General features: G+C 50.5%; 1 protein-coding gene across 9 annotated transcripts in view; it reads left to right on the top strand.

The window, feature by feature from the left end:
* neo1a (neogenin 1a) overlaps positions 1–20,470 on the top strand; it is an 82,519-nt gene that overhangs the window by 23,821 nt on the left and 38,228 nt on the right. For all 9 annotated transcript variants that reach the window (XM_081709832.1, XM_035523744.2, XM_035523739.2 and 6 more), the window contains exon 2: positions 9,779–10,090. In XM_081709832.1, the coding sequence (XP_081565958.1) occupies positions 9,779–10,090 (312 nt within the window). The remainder of the gene's footprint in view (positions 1–9,778; positions 10,091–20,470) is intronic.

The following is a 20,470-nucleotide window of genomic DNA, read 5'->3' as shown; positions in this document are numbered from 1 at the left end:
AAAAAGAGCTTTAGAATTAATTAGTCTGGGGAATTTGATGCATTGTTTGTTCATGCCCTCCAGCTTCTCTCAACAGAGATTCCCATGGCATATATTTCAAATTGCTGCGCGTTCAGCTCAGATGCTCCTCAGAGCTGTGGCGGGGTGTTCCGAGGTTGGACAGTGCAAAGCGCTTACTGTACCGCTGTCAGCAGTGCTCGTGAATGTCATACCTTTTTATGTGAGGTGAACACCACCGTCTAACCCCTAAATATATCGTTTTACTTTAAAAGGCATCACCAACGACACTACAAAAGAGAAAATGTATTGTAGGTGATTGTGTATTCTCTTGATGTGCCCTGACGTCAGCGAGGCCAGGAGACACTGTTTAAAACAGAAGCTGCTGTGTAGGTAGCAAATAATTGGAAGAGAAACAATCTCACTCGCCAAGATTTGAGGTTTCTTTGGAGAAAGTAACATACCTTAATGTGACGTCCAATTGTCGCTGTCTAGCTGCAAACGTCAGGGTTAGACGCCTGTGTGCTTTCCCTGCATTATTATTCTCTGCGAGAATCATTAATCCCTTTAAAGGACAAGTGAGTGTCTTGTCCATTAAATTTCCTCATAGTCTTTTCACTTAACTGTAGAGGAACTACAGAACCAAGGACACTGTTGTAGCAAGTCATGACCAGCTGGTCTAATTTGTTGTAGCTACACTATGTATTTTACAACAGCCAGTTAATTTTGACGACGACAGTGAGTATTGTGACATTTTGTTGCCTTTATTTGTAAAATGCTCCATAGGAACTAAAAACTGGACGCTGGTTGATGCATGTTCGGATGAATAGAAGTACTGTCACTACCTGCTGCTGTGCTGCAACCCAATCACATTACTTAGCTGCTAGCCATAGCACTATAGTAGCATCTGTCCATAAGTGGCCCACCCGTGAATGTGTTGTTCTTTAAGAAATGCCGTATGGAATAGAGGATTCCATACCACGTTATTTTTTTTAAAAATCCTTCGATCACGCCTATAGTGTGAAATGTTTACCTCCGAATCTGCGTTTTGGGGCGGCTTGGTCACAGCACACCTCGCTTCCACAAGCTTTGAAGCCTGAGTGTCTTCCCCTCCCCCAACACGGGATTGACTTTTCCCTCAGCTCTTTTGATTTTTTTTTTTTTGCCTGCTGAATGGAAGCGGGTGGATTTTGCAGACGGGATTGTGTTTCCCCTGCGTGTTCCGAGTCCTGCTCTTGGCTTTCGAGCCCGTATGGGCCTGCAGCAGCGACTGACTACATCGGGTTCCGGTGTCTGGAGTTCTGAGTTTGGGTTTTGAGTGGTTGGTTTTAAAATTGCTCTATAATTAAAATGGCCTCAACAGGATGTGCTCAGTGGCTTTGCTAATGAACCAAGTCCATGGTTCCATAATGGAAAACCATCCCTCACTGCACTTGCTGTGGGTGGGGGCTCGAGTAGTGTAGGTACTACTCGTAAAACACTGGGAACTTTTCCCAGTAACAGAAGAGGACGTGTCTTGTCCTCCACGCCTCTCTACTCTAGCATATTGTAGTGCACAGCTGGTGCAGAGGAGCCAGTATGACTCGCATTCCTTACGTGGCAGAAATAAGCTTGTGAGCCGTGAGACATGTAGAGGAGATCGCGCAGTCAGACAAGTAGCAATTTGTCTTGTGAATTACGAGCAGCAGAACAATGCAGCAGGGCTTTTTATTTTAACACCCGATCTTATTTTAGCCCTGATCTCGAGATGGAGAAAAGCCGTGTCAGTTCACGGATCTACAGTAATTGCAGTCGCGGCAGTCGAAGCACCGGTCTGCTCCCTCTCTGGGACTAACGAGAGGAAGTGGCGCTCCGATGAGCCGCTGGAGAAGACCCTTCCCGAAGCACGCTTTGTCCCTGACTCTTCACCCCTCTGCTGTGCTGGACCACTGCCAGGAAGCATGTCTCCATAATGGAGAGAACGGGAGAATCTCCGAAAGTGATATTGCTGGGAAGAAAGTGGCGGAAACCTGGCTTTGGAAACCCGATGCTGGCGAATCGCTCGGCCGTGGATGTCGTGGAGCTGGAGTATATTGATTTTCGGTTTGCGCATGTGAAGGAGAGGAAAAGGAAAAATCCGATATCTTATTTCATTAAAAAGACTTCATCGTATATCTGATTAGGCGCACTTCATTTTCTTTACTGCTGGAACAGGGAGATAAATGCGGCTCCGATGCCTGCGTTATTTCCCAGTGTGCCCCGGTGCGATGAAGATGAAGGCGGTCCCGGGGGTGGCTACTGAACGTGCTCTGGGTCGTCCTTTCAGTACTTTGGTGGTACGTGTTGGGAAATCGTTGAGGACCATATTGGGTTGTAATCGGCTTCCTTTATGAGTCCTCCTTCCTTCCCACCTCCAGTTCTTTGTGGAATTACTCCGGTTTCTCCAAATATCAGCCGGCTGTTCTTGCTGTCGTCATTGCTCTCTGCTGCGCCACAACGACGTCCTTGTTTCATCCTCTTTCTTCCTTTTTGTTTTTCGTCGAACACGTTGAGAGCAGATGCCAATCGAAAAATTGAGCCGTGCTACGGCGTGGTGTGAAAGGTGTGGGCTATGAGGGGCTGGACTACGTGTACCGCCGCTCCACAAAGCCACAGGGCGCGGGATCCCCCGGCGGAGGCCGTCTGTGGCGAGTGGCGTGGTGTGATATGGGGCTGCCCCCCGCGGTGATGGGCTCAGCGGCTGGGCGGGGCACATCTAAGAGCAGGCACAGCGGGAGCTGCTGCCCGGGGTGTTGCACAGACGGGCCTCGGACCCTGGCACCCCGGGTCATTGCTCACCATTGTGCTCCCCCTGGCCCCCAGGGTCTTTCTGTCACGGCCTTGAAAAATCCCTTTATTTATTAATAAGAGTTTTTCTATCATGTTCTGCCACCTTGAGGAAAATTAATTGGAGGTAGTTGTTCGTGCAGCAGCCTGTCTCACAATAGGTCTCCGCATAGCCAAGCCTGTTAGTATTTAACACGTCTCCTAAGGATCACGTAAACAAGCTTTTTTCCCCTTTTTTTTTCTGTGGTTTTTTTTTTTTGGATTGTGCCAGGTACTTGTCAATCAGTGTTCTGGGACACGCTTGACCATATGTGCCTGTTGATGTAATTGTTAACGCTGCCATGCCATTACTTTCTTTTCCCGCCCGTGGACTGCTAGAAAATCCCATCTAGACAGGTATTCATTGCAAAGGCATAATTGCATCTATTGTTCCAATCTGCTGCCTTCCATATGGCATCTGACAGAGACTCGGAATGACGAGGTTGAGTTCCGGAAAAGTGTTGCTTTCTTTGTCCGCGTCTTGCCTGGCTCACATAGGCGATTCTCTGCACTTGCCCGGCCGGCTTTGATTCCCGAGGACGATTGAGTTCCAGTCAGCGTGGTTAATTACTGTGTCCGTCGGAGGTGAGGGGTGCGGTAGTGAGTGAGACGGTGAGGAAATTATCTCAGGACCCCCGGGAGTTGGTGTCTATGGGAGGCAGCAGGTTGGCTCTCAAACATCAGACGCATCGCTTCCTATTGTCATTGGCTGGACTGCTTTCCTTTCTCTACTACAAACAGAGACCCCCCGCCCACCGCTCAGCGTTTCTGCTCTTTGGGGGCTTGCGTCTGTAGTCTTTTAAAGCCCTCTTTTCCTTCGCTATTTAATTTGCAAATATGGAATAAACAAGTACTTTCATTTTTAATTAGGGTTCTAACTCCGATAGGTGGGATCAGTGAGTAAATATTTAATTTAATGAAAGTAAAATGAAGAATACGGGTGTGGTTATTCTGTGACATACGGTTTTGTCCATAAAGCACTTCCCGCGAAACCTGATTTTCCCTGTCGGTATAGTACTGTTTGATTTATAATGGAGTCTCTGTGGAGGAAGCGGCTTCGTCGGTTCACTCTTCACCTGAGGCCTCTGGCTTGTTTTCATGGGTGATTATAAAGTCCCGTTTTGAAGGAAACTGTCTAACTAAGGTACCTGCACAGGTCCCCTAAGTGAGGCCAGTGTGTGCGTTTGCTTAATATAACATTGATGCTAAATGACCCAGAATGCTCTCTCTGCAAGTGTTATGTTAAACAGGAACTTGAAAGGGCTATTTGCTTGTGTTGAAAATGGATAGTTTGAAGGTTATTTTTGATTTGAGATGTGCGAAACGAGGCTTATCCATTTTATTATTTGTAATGTTCTTGTGATTCGTTTACTCTCAGCCTGCAGGTTTTGCCATAAATATCTTCTTTAAAATTTTTTATTTTTTTTTTTATCCCAATCACTGCTAATTCCCCTTACTGTGCAATAATTCCACTAAGTACAGTTGCAGCGGGACAAAATCGGCTTGAAGGCAGTGCACGTAGGTGAGTCTTGGAAACGCTGTGCTGCCAAGCAAAGGAAGGCTAGCTTGAGGTGTTCAGAGCTGAGAAAATTGGATTCTTTCCTCTTTAATCTGCCAGTTGAATGTGTGCCAAGCCAGCAAACCTGGCATGGCGGCCTACCAATCATTTTGTACAGACTTTGCACCTTGGCCCCACACTGCGAGGGCAAAGGAGCTATCAGAACGTCCAGACCATCGGTGTGACTGTTGTGCACGAGAACCCAGATTGGGGGGGTTGTTCTTGGTGGCTGGAATGAGCGGGGCAGTCCCATGAAGCACAGAAGAAAGAGAAGTGCTAAAGATAACAAAGATCTTCTGCTCCATTCCTCTCCTTTCATTAGTTGTGACAGTGACCTTTAAAAATGGTTAATGGTCCCACCCCTGCATTATCTTGGTGACCTGGCCCCTTCAGACTTCAGAAGAGGTCTGTCTTTAAACACACCATAGAGCCCAACTCGGGAAGTTCTTCCTGTTACGCACAGCCTATGAGCGAACTCATCGTCAGTCTATGGAACGTTTTTCACATCTAGATCTCATTTCCTTCATGGCACCTCAACCAGATCCCCCAGAACTGCTCCTGTATCCATGTTTGTGCTGGATACTGTAATACTGTATAGCTTCCTTTTATTAGGCTGTAAATTTGAGGCATTGATTGGAATATTTTTACTTTGTTGCATCCAGATTACAAGCATCAGCTTCATTAGGTCTGTTTACAGTGCCATCCCTCCAGTGCGATGTCAAAAACAGACGACTGCTCTTTGAAGTTTGCGTCCTTCACGTTGCCGAGAACCTCCCCTCTCATGAGAAGATCGCCTTGTGTTCCTTAACGTGCTTGGCAGTGACAGATGGGTGATTCCGGAAGGCGAACACGGGCGTGGAGAGAAGCAGACAGGCTGGAGGTGGACAGACATGAAAGGCAGTGGCGTTTCCCGTCTGCCTAACGAGGCCCCCACACTCGGTGGGTGGCGTGGCGGGGGCCACAGAGAGTGCCGGGAAGAGAATCGCAAACTGAGCCTCGCATCTTCCAAATGAAGTCTTTACTGGCGACAGCCTCATTATGTGTCTGTTTTCTCATTGCCTAAAGTGTTGAAAAGGCTTCTCCCTCTGTTTCTGCTTCCAGCGTATTTGTTCAACTGAAGGTCAAACAGCCCAGTTGCTTCTGCCGCTCAGCGAAAAATAAAGGCACCGGGCGCTTTTTCTGCTCATGCAGAAAGAGGGAGATTCATGTACAAAGAGATACAGACAGGTGCAGACTTTCGATTGAAATGATACCAGAATTGATATTTTAGGTGATAAAAATCTTGACGCCTAAAAAATGGGCTGTTCGCGTCGAACTTGCCCTCCGTCGGCGGGTTTAATCCTGTAAATCTATTATTAGTCAGATGTTTCAGCGCGCAGCGGTGAAGTCTCAGGTGCTTCATTAAGGGCTGGCCTCCTGGCGCAGGATTTACTAGAAAAAGTAAACCCGTTCCTAGCTACTGCTGGGTCGGGCTGAGGTCTGTGGGGAGTCATGGCTGCGGACCTGATCAGCACAGCCCACTCTTTGTGCTGCAGCCAGGGGCATCAAGCACACTCTGGCATGTGGCTTCCTGCTGAGAAGAGATGGTGAACAGGAGGGTTTTGTGTCTGAGGAGCGCTTGCGCACGACTCGCGGAGAGCTGGGGCAAGCGTCGACGCGACTGCTGGGGCCTCGTTTGACAGACTAGTTGTGTGTAGGTACTTTCAGCTCGATCTCAGCTTCCTCATCCTTGTGCTCGAGTACATAGCTATATTTACATAGTTCCACATTCAAGTCTCTTCTAGACACGTTGCTGCTAGGCGCCTCAGAGCGGCGTTTGGGCAGGCTTGTCTAGGGGAGCAGTTTTCGAGAACAAGGTTGGAGGATAATTAGCTACAGCGCGTACCAATCCTAGAGCCTGCCGTGTAGTGGGTCTCAACGCTTCACGTGCACATTGTTGTACTTTATTTGTTCTGACAGTCATGGGAGGTGCGACACCTTGCCTGTAAGCTCACATTGCCTGCTTCTGTATCCTGAATGGGTACAGAAAAAATCGGTGCCTCTCGGTTTTCCCAGATCAACACACACACACACACACACACACACACACACACACACACACACACACACGCACAGAGAGAGAGGCAGAGAGAGAGGCAGAGAGGCCCGGGTCGCAAGTGCATTTGTAACCTCAGATCACATACTCTTTCCCCCATACTGTGTAAAGGCACATAACCATCGGCAGTGCTAACGTCCACCATAGCAAATGAGGAGTGTTGTATTCATATGGGACTCTGTGATCTGCTAAAACTACCCCAGTAGGTAAAAAAAAAAATGCTTCAGGAAGCTCAGTGCAAATACCCCACCCCATCGTCTGCTTGGCCATGCGAACCCACGAGCCCCGCCTTCTGCTGCGCGTCTGTAACGCACTTTGGCCATGGAATAAAATGCCATTCTTTAAGACTTGGTAGCAGCACACGCTTATCAACCAGACAACCTCATTTTCTCCCAACTGCCCACACATTTTAAAGTTGCTCCCGGGGCATGTTGGAATGAAAGGTAGATGAGTTTTGCCCTTAATGTGCTTTCTGACACACAGGCACCCCATTCATCTTTCCTGCAGAAACTGGTGTGGTTATTGTGGGAAACAAGCTGAAATGATCGTCCTGGCAGTCCATGGCTGATCTGCGTGTAAATAACATCTTTGGGCATTGTTGTTTTTTCAAGTCTCCTTATACAAATGTTTAAGGCTTACTGAACAAAAGAATGAGCTCATGATATCTTACCCTTTTTTTTGTGAATTGTTTGCTAGTTTTCTGGCATATTGGTCATACAGTAGTGACCTAATTTTTAGTACCGAGGGGCATGAAATTTTCTCTGGTGGAGGTGAAAAGTGTCTGGCGTAACGTTAACGAGGTACAAACTATCCATGATAATAAATTTAATGCAGTTCTCCTTGCAGCCCATGCAGAAAAGGCTTTGTTCAGCGGTCAGGTTTGGACCAGTCCGGTGTTATCGAGGTGCTTGATTTGTGTTTAGCAGTACATGAATGTTTTGACCTCGCCCTTGAGCTGGGGAGGTGCAGGTTGTGGACTCTCGGCCTTCCCATCTGTCCGTCTCCTGATTATCAGGGCATGTTCATTGGCTCTTGCCTGGTTTTTATTGCTGTAGTCTGGGAATGAACATGCCCTCCTGGTTAGCGCCTGCATTGAGGATATCAGCTAAATACAAATTCTAATTCTGCTTAACTCCTAGTTTTTAATTGTGCATCTGAATTTTAGGTAGTTATAGATTATTTGCCGCATTTTCCTTTTGGCTTTAGTCCATTAAATGTTAACGATTACAGAGCTATTAAACGTTGCCTTTTCTTGGAAACATTTATGGACTGAAAGCACTTACGCCTCATGTCTTGTACCATAAATAAATATTTGCATTCTCCTGTGGAAATTTGTCGCGGCCTCGAGGCAGAAACACCGAAGTATCAAAACTGGACCTTCGCCATCGGTTGGGGTTTGAGAATTAACAGAAAATTGGTCAGATGTTGCTTGCTTGTGTTTGGACTCCTGTGTGGATTTAAGCGCACGGCTTCCTGTTCAGCTGGGCACCTGTGGTGGTAACAGACTTGCCGAGAAGCACGGTGGGGGGGAAGTGGATCAAGGCAACTACTGGCGTCTCCTGCTTCTGTTGTGCTCTGGGGCCGAGGGACATTGCGTCTACCCCGGGCAGATGGTCCTCCGTTTTTCGGGTGGCTAGCGGGGAGCTTTGCGAGCCCCACGCCTTGCCGGCTTTACCCAAGAGGCGCACCGCCGCTAAAGAAGCTAATGATTAACCGCATGGCTTCGCTCCTGGCCTGCAGGAGGGTGGAATTTCCCTCTCGCCGCCAGCCGCCAGGACGCGCCATCTGGCTGTGCGAATCATGCGAGGTGTCCGCGGTCTCATCTGCAGGCCTGTCGTATCACTTTGGTTTTATAGAGTCGGAGGGAAGGAGGAAACATGCCGAGTCCCCCTCAGCAACCCGTTTGCCCTCTGCAGTTGTAGTCCGTAAACCATTTTTTCCAATACAATGCCTTTTATGTTGAAACACCCGTGGGGGGGGGGGGGTGGTTGGCTAATGAACCTCCCATGTCAACTGACTGTTGTTGCTCACTACAGCATCCATCTTGCCAGCCTTAATTTGATCCAGGTGTGTTTACGCTGGGCTAACCGACCTGCTTCTGCAACCAAACCTTTTTTTATTTAAAATGTTTTTTGGACTACCATTTGCCAGATAGGGAGATTACGTTCTTTAGTACTAGAACAGCCTGGCTGGCAAAACCTGCCGCCATACGACTCTCGGCAGCGATGCTGTAGAAGTAATCGGAAGAGCGGAAATCGGCAGATAGCAGCGATAACTCTGAGCTCCGCCACAGCACCTACGGTATCTCGGCTCGCAGATGCCAGACCACACTTACCACCTCTGCCTCTGTGAGACACCCCACGCAGCCCATTTACAGACCAATTTGAAGGCGTAGGAGGGGAATCTTCCCGTTAATGCCAGCGACCACCGCTGAAAGTCGTGGTTCGCTGGTTGCATGGCCTCAGGCTGTGGAGCAGGGCATGATGGGAACTACGAGGACTCCGGGACAGTGTTGTTAGCTGGGGTCGCTCATATTCAGGCGGCGACTGTGAGCTCAGGCTCTCGGTAGCATTGGGACTGACTCGGTGAGGCGGGCCAAGCTGCTCCACAGTTGGATTTAGCATTCGGCTTATTTCAGGCGTTCATAAGAAAGACTTTAAAAAGCTCATTATTTCTGTCCTGTCCCAGTAGTGCGGATAATTCCTTATTTATTTAAACAATTTCTTGATGACTCTTGGGGTCAAGCTTTGAATAATTTATGAGAACAGAGTAATTGCATTTTCTTTGACTGTGCATTAGTCCTGTGACTAACTTCCAATTTCAATAAATGATGCCCCCCCCCACCCCCCAAGAAAAAAAAACAACCCAAAAAAATTGTTGATGTCCACTGGCTACACTCATACGTTGGTTTTTATGAATAAATTACTTCAAAGTTCATTTTTCATTAAATGATTTTTTTCAGCATTTATATTTTTGTCGCAATGGGCTTGCTTGTGCATATGGAAGAGGCTGGGGAGGAATTCTGGGATGTTGCGTGCCACTGTTCTGCTGTCCCTGGACGATGGCCTGACTTGACTGCACTTCAAACCACCTGAACCTAATCACTCTAGTCGATATATTTAGTCACTAATATGATCTTTCTACTGTTATACATTAACTATAACCACAAGCAACAGTAAAAACAACATAGCTTAGACAAAAGACAGACTGATCAAGTATCTTTGCTGCTGTTAAGGGATTCTGGGTATTAGAGTTCTTAATGTGTCCTCTGTCTTCCTCTACAGGCTCTGCTGTAAAGCCTTTCAGCCCCTTCTGGTTTGCCGTGGAGCCGGCGGACACGCTGACGGTGCGCGGCCTGCCGGCGATACTCAACTGCTCCGTCCACAGTGTGCTCCCCGCCAGAGTGCGCTGGAAGAAGGACGGCCTGAGCCTGGTGCCAGACGACCGCCGGCAGGTGCTGCCCGACGGCGCGCTGCTCATCACCTCCGTCATGCACTCCAAGCACAACAAACCCGACGAGGGCGTCTACCAGTGCGTGGCCACCATCGACAGCCTGGGCACCATCGCCAGCCGCACGGCTAGGCTCAGTGTAGCGGGTGAGGCGTGGGGCCCTATAAAGCATGCGTTCGTAAACCACAGTCCGTAGAGGTGAAATAAATGAAAAATATTATCGATTGGCATTGGCAGTGGCCTTTTATGTGCCATTCGTATCGATGAGCGGGCAAGGTGTTATCAAGTGGTGGGCTGGACACTCCATCCCACTCCTTCAGCCTCATCGCTATGACAGCAATGTGTTTGCATTAGCATTTAAAAGGCTGGAAAAGAAAGCAGCCCATTTTCCCTGCTCCCCTCCCCTCTGTCCTGCGGCGCGCAGCGGCCGCGCCGCAGGAGGTGGCCAGCAAGGTGGACCTGGACGTCCCCTCTGATGTAGCTCCATTGTAAATGTTGTCGGAGCAGGTTTGTTTGTCATCGCTGCCGTGGTGATATCGGGCCTGGCGAGGCAGGATGAAAGTGACCTTGTTTTGGTTTCTGGGAGGCGGGCAACAGGGATTATTAGGTGTTTGAGTTGGTCTCGTGCTGAAATTCAATTTGCAGCTGCAGCGACGCAGTCGCGTCCCGCCGGAGCCCTTCCAGATGAGCATGGGGAGGGGGGTGAGCTTGGGGAACACCAGCAGTGTGGCGACCTCCCATTCGTGCGCGTCGGAGATAACCTAGAAGTGGCGTTCGCCAGTGTCTGGAGTGTGACCAACTCTGTCTCGTTCTTCCTCCAGACCGAGTGGGGATGGCTGGCCGGCTTTCAGACCGGCCTTTTCCCCAGCACAGCCCGTAACCGTTTAGCATGCGGTTCACGCATGTCGTCACTGTGCTCCGCTGGACTGACCCCTCTCATCGCCGCTGAGGGAAAGGAGATGACCTGTGGGGGGGGGGGGTTGGTGGGTCCAGCCTGCCACTGCATCGTTATCGTCATTCTCAGCTGAGAATCCAAGGCAGACGGCGCGCATGCGTGCGTGTCTGCGTGCGAGGTCAAGAGTCATGAGGCGTGTGTAACCCTGCTCAGGAGAACTGTTGCAATGCAGTGTAATTTCACTGCTTGTCATCACACATTCTGATGTGCTGTTTATTCATCAAGTACTCCACCATCTTGGTCATGCCTTGTGCATTTTTAATGCAACGCGTTGCACAAAGGGTGGATCCTTTTAGTAATACTGACAGGATGAAGTGGGATGATCTGTTTTCAGGTGAGCAGTACACCCCTGCTCCCCTCCCCTGAAGACTCTATTTGAGGCTGTGATCAATCTACGGTGGCCTGCATGTGTGCAAGGAAAAGGTTAATTGCTTCGTCTCTCTGGCGTGGATCGTTCTGTTTCCACTGCGCCGGCACCGCTGTGACCCGTAGGATGTAAAAGGCAGTAAGCCGGCATAGCAGCTCAGCAAATGGAGTTGTGGTACTGGTGATGGATTGCAAGGGGGGGGGGGGGTGGGAAACATGTCCTCACTTCTGTAAGCTGAACTGCTTCCAAGTCCTCCCCCTCAACTCCTCCTGTGGAGACTCCAGTGTGTTTGGTGGAGGTCCCATCCCCCCTTTGAGCATGTGTGCACTGTGGAGACTGTCCCTAGCACTTGCATCCCTTCTGTCGGGGGGTGGGGGGGTGTCGGAACGCGGTCGTTTGTATTCCGGGGGCATCCGTGCGAGATGCCGGGACCGAGAGTAAGATGCAGGGAATGGGAATTCACTGGCTCCACGTCCCCCACCTAGCCATGGGAACCCCTCTCAGTGCTGATCTTTCGAGCTGGCCCCTTGGGAAGACTGGAGGCGGGCCTAGCTGTTGCGCCACCAAGGAGAGCACCTGAGATGAGAGCTCATTTGCATGCTCTTCTCTGATTGGCTCCCTGTTGCACCTGCTCCTCCCAGTGTCCCCAGCCACTCGATGATGTTGGTTTGAGCCATCTTTTGTGATCGTCTGTCTCCGACATCTCTTGCCTTATAGGTAGACCTCTGTTCCCACCCACCCACCCCACCTCCCCCTTTTGCTTCATGCTCTGCTCCACAGATGACAAACCTATTTCTTTGGAAACCACTTTTTGTCTTCAGTTCACTGGAACATGCAGGAAATCCATTTGTGGTCTTCACACATAAAATAAGCCATGGATGCGATTATATATTTCACAGTTTAAAAGCTGTTCGCTTTCTTTCCTCACCCTGTCACGCAAAGGTCACAAGGGCTTTTCCAGGAATGTGCTTTTAAGGCTACCGCCTCGCCCCCTCTCCAGACAAACCGGGGGGCCGTAATGGTGGTTAAACAACTCCTTGTTTGTTCAGTGAAGGTGCTCCGTGTCAACCGAGGCCATGTCTTCACATGGAGCCGAGCACATGGCGGGCTCTCCGCCCCCGGTCTGCAGCAGGCCTGACCGCCCACCCCTACTCCCGCAGCCGGGCTCTCTGTGACCTCCGCTCGGACCTCTGCTCAGACGGCCAGTTGTTTTAAGAGAGGCTCGGTGATTGTTCTAGTGCAGCGAGGCGCTGGAGTTAGAACGCTGTGGGGATTGCCGGTTGAGATGAGCCCAGGCTTGGCATCTCAATGATGCATTTTAGCTGCTGTTCATGCCCGTGTCTGGCTGTCGTGTTGAACGGCTGCCTGCAATTGCTGGATGTGCGGTTCTGCTCTGACGGGCCTCATGTTCTCACTTGATTAGAGGATTGATGACAGATTAGAGGCTCATGATGGATTATTCACATGGAGAACCTGATGCATGCTGAGAAAAGACCCTACTGTCCCTTAGTCTGGCGGGAAAAAAACGTGTGTTTGCAGAGGATGGGTAAATATAGCGTGCTCTGTATGTGTGTTTATTAACATCCTGATTGGTTCTGGTGAAGGCAGTGCTTACTGTGCTCTGTGAGCTGCTAGAGAAGAGACTGGCTGGCGTTTCCCCTCATTCGTGCGGGGTGGTCAGGAGTCGGCCTTCAAGGGGGTGGGGTGGAGGGGACGGCACAAAGCGTCCTTGTTCCACAGTGAGTTATGGCTGAAGGATTCCAGTGACCTCACCAGTGAGCGTGAGGCTTGCTTTGAACCTTCTCCACCCTCGGCTCTTGCGGCTTTTAGTTTTTGCGCAGAGCTGGTTGGGTCCGGTCCGGTCCGTTCCGGCCCGGCCTGGTCCGCATATGCGAGCTTGCAAGGGTGTCCGGAGTCGACGGGAGCCAGAGGGAAGCAGGGTTTCACCCGCTTGCGTCCGCGTCGCATCGCCCACTCTGCTACGATGGAGATTGATTGATGTCAGGTTTGTGTTTACGGGCCTCATGTGTTGCGCAGCCAGCATCTGACTGTCATTGCCCCAGGGCCGGACCCCAGAAGGGCAGGTTTTGCATGACCTGCCCCAGGGCTGGCCTCCGAGAGGGCAGATTCTACAGAATCCACATAGGGCTTTAATGTGCATTTACAGGCATCAATCTGTAAAAGTATCACGCTGTACTTTTGTACAGGACATTATGTTTCCAAATTCAGCCCTTTAGCGACCCTGGTTTTTTCTGGTGGAAACAGTGGTGGGAACAGACATTGAGTTCCACGGGTACTCCTGGTCTAAGAACAGGATGTTCGGTTGGAAAACTGCCAGCGATTGCTGCCATACCAGTTTACACAAGATGTCTACTTTGATGATTTTCACACTGCTGAGCAAAGACCAACTGGGGAGTGCGGTAGACAGCACAATATAAATCACAGTTTAAACAATTTATCCTGAAAACGTTTTGCAGCGCCCTTAGCTGGATTAGACTGGTGGTACAGTAATTACCACAGTTGGGGACACGGAGCCTGATTTCATGATTACAAGGCAGAGGCAAGATGGAGCTATGGGCACAAATATAAAGTAGACATAACTTTATTAACTATAAATGTAAATAACTTTAGTTATTATGTAATTAATCTGAGACACAATGGTTATACGCAGAAATCACTTTTGTGAAAAGATTTTTTTCTTTTGTGTGGGCCTCAAGTTGGAATTTTGTAAGAAAACATTTTTATAAGGATCTCATGCTTCAAACCATGTGATGGGCACCATGTGGAAGATTTATACCAAGGCTCTGCAAGCTCTCAAGGAGGAACAGAAAGACCCAGGAGCACTGGTTCTCACTCCTCATTCCCATGTGTTATCCATGACGCTGGATTAACTAATGTCTGCATTTCTCTTCTTTTTTTGTCATTTTCCTGCCGGAGATCCCGCCAGCTGAGCAGAGCTCAGAGCTCCGCTGAACTCTACGTCTGTCCTCAGCTGTGCGGATGCAGCCGCTCTCAAGCCAGATCCCGCATCCCATAACCGCCTTCCTGGCTCCTGTCTGCCTCGGGAATGCGGTCATCACTTCCACAATAAAGCCCTTTTAAGACCTTTTGTTCCGGGGCTCCACGGACTGATAACGACGTGCCTCAGTAAACAGTGCGACGAAGGACACCGGATGGTGCCGCGGGCGTTCTGTTTGCTTGGCAGCCTGAGGCGCTCCTGGTCTTCTCCCTCTCTCCTCGGAGCGGGAGGGTCGCCGCAGGAGCGGGACCTCCTTCCCGTTTCCCCCCTGCAGGAGGTGGTCGTCACGGTGCTGGGCTTTCGTTTGGCAAACTTACCCTCCCCGCCACCGCAGGGGAGATCTGACAGGCTCTGCGAGCTCTGATTGAGACGAGCGGGGGCACCGCTGCCCTCCGGTTGACTGACGGCGCTCGTCAGCCTCTTTCCGATTTGATACTCAGAGGGGGTTGGCTTTGTGCCAAGAATATTGAACGGCAATTGCAGACTTGCAGAATTGCAGATTTTAAGATTATGGCAGACCAGGCTAACTGAATTACTGCAGCATGACACCGTTAGTGTGAATACTGCTGTCCCCGGGGCGTAGGGAGGTTGTAACCCAACCCAACCGTATTTGGTCTAAAGTTCTTTCTAGGTTTATAATGAGTTCTCTGCATGTTAATGGCCATATTGTGGCAGTTAGACCAATGTGAAACAAGTTAGTCTGTGTGTTCTTGTTTCCCTGAGCTGTGGTTGGAGCTAAATGATCATTAAGCATCATCCTGGGTTTCCATCAATGTCTCGGCTTGGACAGCCTTCTCATGCTGGTTGTCACGGGCAGAAAAGGTCGCACTGGAGTGCGCGCATGTCTCCTGGAGCAGGGTCAGCTGTGGAATCGCTCGAAATGCGGGATGTGTGCAGATCGGGTCCGGTGACAGCCATGACGTGTGAAAGTACAGGCTAAAGAAAGACGTATCGCGTGGCGTATCGAGCGGAAGGCGAGAGGTGTAGTACGAGGCCCACTTCAGAGGGGAAACCTCTTTAGTTTTGTCTTTCGAAGGGCACAGGAAAGAGTTAGGGTTTCATTTGAACTTGCCTTCAACAAGTTCCAAACTTTAAGCGCTTTATTTATTTATTTATTTATTTATTTATTTTTCTGTTGGGGGTGGCAGCATCTCAATGGCAGGATTTTAAGAGCTGTTGGCCCCAGCTGAGCTCTCGTCTCGCACAAAAGGGGCCGGAGGCAGGGGGCCGGGCCAGGGCCTCGGCCGCGGAGGCCAGCCTGGCAGTACACAGCAGCTTCCCAGCTTGCCACCCTGCGCCACTCTCTCTCTCTCTCTCTCTCTCTTCCTCCTCCTCCTCCTCCTCCCCCTCTCCATTTGAATGAGTTTGCTTTTCAAACCCCTCATTATTACAGTATCTGGCCCATGCTAGTGTTTTTTTTGTTGTTTTTTTCCCCATCTTCCCAAGCTTTCACTCGGGCATTATTGATTTGTCTCTGCCGTCGGCCGAGGCAACGCAATTTGAACCCGCGGCTGTTGATTCTGTTTGTTAGCCATTAGCAGGGAGGCTCATTTCTGTTTGCGTCGGTGCCTTTCTCATGTAGAAAGCCTTAATCTGGGCCCCGGCCCCGGCGTCAATCAAAACCAACAACAAAAAAAAAAACCGCGGGGGGAGGCGGCCTCTGTTGCCATGCTACGGATTCTTGCCTTTCTCTGCGGAGCAGCGGGGAAGGGTTGGCTGGCCAGAACGAACCAGACGGCCGATTTCTCCCTCCATATGACATAAATCCCATTACAGATCTGCCCTGGCCTGCTCCGAACAGAAGGCCCGACATGAAGGGGAGTAGAGGGTGTCCGAGGCAGCACTCCGGGGCCTGCTGGCCCAGTCAGGCTGAAGCCAGGTCCTCGCTTTGCGGCGCCGGCCTGAACTCTCTGCATCAGGGGCCCTGGCCATTCCAGAGGTGCGCCTCCATGCCAAGCTGGCCTCAGCAGCTTCCTGCCAAAGTGTCAGTGCTCAGAAGGGGAACTGGTCCGGGATCGGATGTCGATGAGCCACATGAAGAATGTGTCAGGGAGTGTGGTTGCTGGCTTGACTGCCGCGTGCCCAGAAGCAGGTTTCTGCAGTGGTGTGAGAACACCCCGGCTCTCCTTTATGGTTTATTTTCATCCTGGATCTTCTCCGTGCTCCTCAGGAGACCTTGGAGCCAGCTGTGTGGGTTCTGTAGCGTTTCACACCTCCCCATGGGGTGGGGGGGGGGGTATGGAACGACAGGCGAGTCATGTTTCAGACTCCGTACTGAAGAATCACTCTGAGCATCACTGTGCATATCCGTGCTAATGCCAGCATACTAGTGCAGACACTTGGGATTTTGCCAGGACCTTTATATAAAAATCATTAAGCTAACAACTTAGCTTACCAACTAAGCTAAGTGGGGTCTCTACCTAACATTGTCCAGCTGGCACGTGCACATATGAGAAATTTGTACTGAAACATGTTTAGCCGCTCACTATGGGAATGTGTTGCTGAAAAGAACTAGCAATCCATGATGGTTAAAACTGGGTCAGAAAGCTAAACATTGAAACTCAGGTTGCATTAGATGAGTATATAAAAACTGAGGTTAAGTTTGTGGATCCCTAATTGTAGATTGCAGACACATTGCCTGGCTGACAGTATAGCATGTAAAATGGGCTCTGCCCTGGCGGGTGGGGGGGGGGGGGGGGCTCTCGTGCGGGGTTCGGCTTTCACACTTGTTTCACACTTGGTCTCTTGCAGGTGTCTCATATAAAACGCCCTTATTATTCTCCCTGGAAGTGAAAGGGAGGCTCTGGCTGGTGAGCTGCTGCTGGCCCGTCCAGCCTGTCGTGTCTGGCTCCTATGTCCCTCCTCCTGGGCGGAGCCACGCGCGTCTCAAGCAGCCTCCTGGTTCGGGAGGCCGCTGACCTTTAACCTCTCCCTTGGCCTTGCGTTTCTCTCTGCTGACCAAGCCGTGAGTGGGCCGACCTCGTCACCCGTTTCGGCAGAATGTCTCTGATTAGAGGAGAGAAAAATATGCCGTTTGGAGCGACGAGGGATGTTGGGGGTTGGGGTAGAAAGTCGCGACAGGAAGTCATCCCAGGCTCTTGTTGCTCCGAGTGGGATGGGAGCGCGGAGGGACGTCTCCTGCTTTTCGTCCAGCGCGCTTCCCCCCCCATATCTGCGTCTCCTGGCCTTTCGTCGGCTCTTGACCAGGCTGTCGGTGACCTCGAGAACTCCTTCCTACATTCCTGCGTCACCATGTTAGTCCAAACACAGAGCAGATGTAGCGTTTGTACACCAGGCGCCATTTAGAGCTGCACAAGACCCCCTCCTGCGTAGGTTACACATCGCATTCACTCACCTCCAGATGTGAACAAGGCGACCACAGTGACACACATGTGGGGCTATTGCCAGCTGGCCAAAATACACACACGTGTGTGTGTGTGTGTGTGTGTGTGTGTGTGTGTGTGTGTGTGTGTGTGTGTGTGTGTGTGTGTGTGTGTGTGTGTGTAGATTTAAGGCACATATAATTTGTGTATATAATGAGTGATTCAAGTTGCGTTGTGTGCATCCCGTATAGCTTGTGATGACTTTTAACTTTGAGCTTTGCCACAGGCCCATGCTACTCATCATCCAAGCCCTGCCTTTATCTTCTGTGTAAATATGCCTCTCTGGCTTGTGGTACAGGTCAGAAGCATCCTACCCCGGCACAAACACGACAGACCCGGATACGCGTAGAGGAGCCTTGCCAACAGGCACTGAGCGCACCAGCGAAACGGCGAAAGAGATTGCAGACTCTAGCGAGCAAAAGGCTGAGTTTCCTTTGTCTGTCTCCATGTCTGTTGTCAGCAGGCCTTTATCAGGTGTGCTAGTGGGCTGGCCACAGGCTGCAGGTGACGAGACACTGTGTGTGTGGAAGGCATGGACAGGTGATCTCCAGGGCCTTGACTGGCAGACTCTTTCACAGCTTGCCCGTGCCGGTCCGCAGAACACGCTCAGCTGAACAGAGCCGAGGTGCCGGACTCCCAGCCTGGGGTGACTGGGGGGCCAGGGGGAACCCACGTCCCTGACAGCATGTTAGTCTGGGCTGGCTAACGGGACGCAGCTCCCCTGCGGCTCGACGGTCTCCCCTGGCAACGACCTCTGCTGAAGGTCAACGCAAATGGGCAAAGAATGATCCAAGTTCCCTGGGATAAAATAATGCTTTTAACACTTAATGCAGTCAGTACTGCTGAAGCTGCAACTCAATTAGCTGTAATGAAAAGGCCCGCATGAGGCAGACGTGCATGCGTGTGTGCAAATGGCCGCACAAAAACACACACGCTAAGGCATGTTTATACATGCAGACATGACGGCAATGAAACACCTCAAAGGGCTACAATTCAATTTTTTTTTTTATGCACAGCAGTTGTTTTGATCTCATATACTGAGGACACAGAAAATGATTTTCATCCACTCATATGTATGCAAATATGGGGATCAAACCAAGCCCCACCCTCTCACCAAGCCCCACCCCCTACCACTCCCCACCTGAGCATTGTTCAGATGTGTAGTGGGGTGCATGCTACTTGGAAAGGTTCCTCTTTCCATTGGGTGGTGCCGCGTCTTGTGCGTGCACTCCTTGGATTTGAGGCATGAGTCCTCCGCTGTGTTTTCATCATTCCCCCTGTTACGTCATTCCCAGAGCCGATGTTGATTTTACATGTCTGCTGCGCACTTGACCCCAAGACAGTCTTCCCAAGAATATCACGTTTGCACGGTTGCCCCGGTAACCAACCCCCCCCCCCCCCATGTGCTGCGTGTGGGAACAGTGGCGCCCGCCTGCTCCTGCGAGCTTCTCGCGTTTGCCGCAAGCGTCTCGGCCTGCTCGCGTTGCGCTGCTCATCTACTGGCTCAGCACCCTTCCCACTCGCTCAGAATCTGCTTCCCAAACTGCTGACTCCTTCCTTTTATAATTCTAAACGTTGCACATGTACATAGATGAAGTAGAGGAACTTCCGTAAGGTTTTACCCTGCAGCGTGTCCGCGCTGGAAGCGTGCACACCTGATGCCACTGCGCGTTAAGAAGGCACACGGACCGTGACACGCGTTTGCGTGCGTGGTGTACGTTCCTCGGGGGCCTGTCTTGTAAATCTGTTGTTTGTGAAATAGGAACAGAAATGCGTGTTGCGGGATGAAGGGGAGGGGCCGCCCAGAATGGAGCGCGAGGGGCGAGACCACCCCATTAAAGCGGCGTAATTCTGTGAGCTACGGATCTCGCAGCCGGCCGGGCAGGCTGAGCCCAGTGGAGACGCGGCCGTTGTACCCCTCACTCAACGTTTCATCAAAACAACAAAAGCCCCGTTCCCCGCGGTCCGTGGTGGTCGGCGGAGCGGCACGGCAAGTTTATCCTCCTCGCAATGTTTGTCAGTTTGTGAAAAGGATGCAAAAATCCTGGCGCGTGCAGCGAAAAAAGCAGCCCAGCGACGCCAAGCTGGTGAGAGGGAGTCCCGGATTCATCAGCGCTCTGTAGAGACAGCCACCGGGGAAGGCCGTGTTTGTTTACGCCTTGTTCCCCGTTATCATTTCGCTTTTAATAAACCCACGGGTACGCGGCCGTCATTGGTCCCTCGAGACGTGTGGCAGCACGGCTTGATGAGGGAGAAAGAAAGAAGGACAAAGAAGGTTCCATTTCCGTGGAAACGGCCCACCCCCTCATAAAGCATCTACGTCGCGCGTCGGTCGGCGAGGGAATGGCCTCCAGAGTTGTATCTGTTGCAACCGTGCTGTTTTAAGGGGGGGTTTTAGATTTTTTGGATACTCCGTGGTGGATGACGAGATTCTTGGCCAGGGAAAAATGTAAAAGGGACTGTGCTTTATGCTGTTTTCACCAGTCATCACAAAGTTCGTTTAGATGCTCGACTTGTTCAGGGGAAGGGAAAGTGTTTTTTTTCCCGATTTATGTTTTCTTAGGACAGGAACACTGAGATTAGCACGGTTCTTACAGATTTTTTTCTTTTAGTTTTTTGTTCCCAGTAAACAGCAAAAAAACCCAACTTGTAACCCTGTGACATTATACGTTCACCTTTACCGTGTTTCAGACTTCAGGTCACTCTCAGTGCCTTCTGTTCTGCTGAGTTAATGTATTTCCACGTGCCGTGCGTAGGTGACTGTGTCTCATTGCCCTCCGTGGCCATATGCACACGCCTCTT

This window comes from Electrophorus electricus, chromosome 3 (assembly GCF_041902795.1).
Source record: "Electrophorus electricus isolate QZ-2024a chromosome 3, ASM4190279v1, whole genome shotgun sequence".
Classification (NCBI taxonomy): Eukaryota; Metazoa; Chordata; class Actinopteri; order Gymnotiformes; family Gymnotidae; genus Electrophorus; species Electrophorus electricus.
This window is presented reverse-complemented; position numbering and strand designations above follow the sequence as displayed.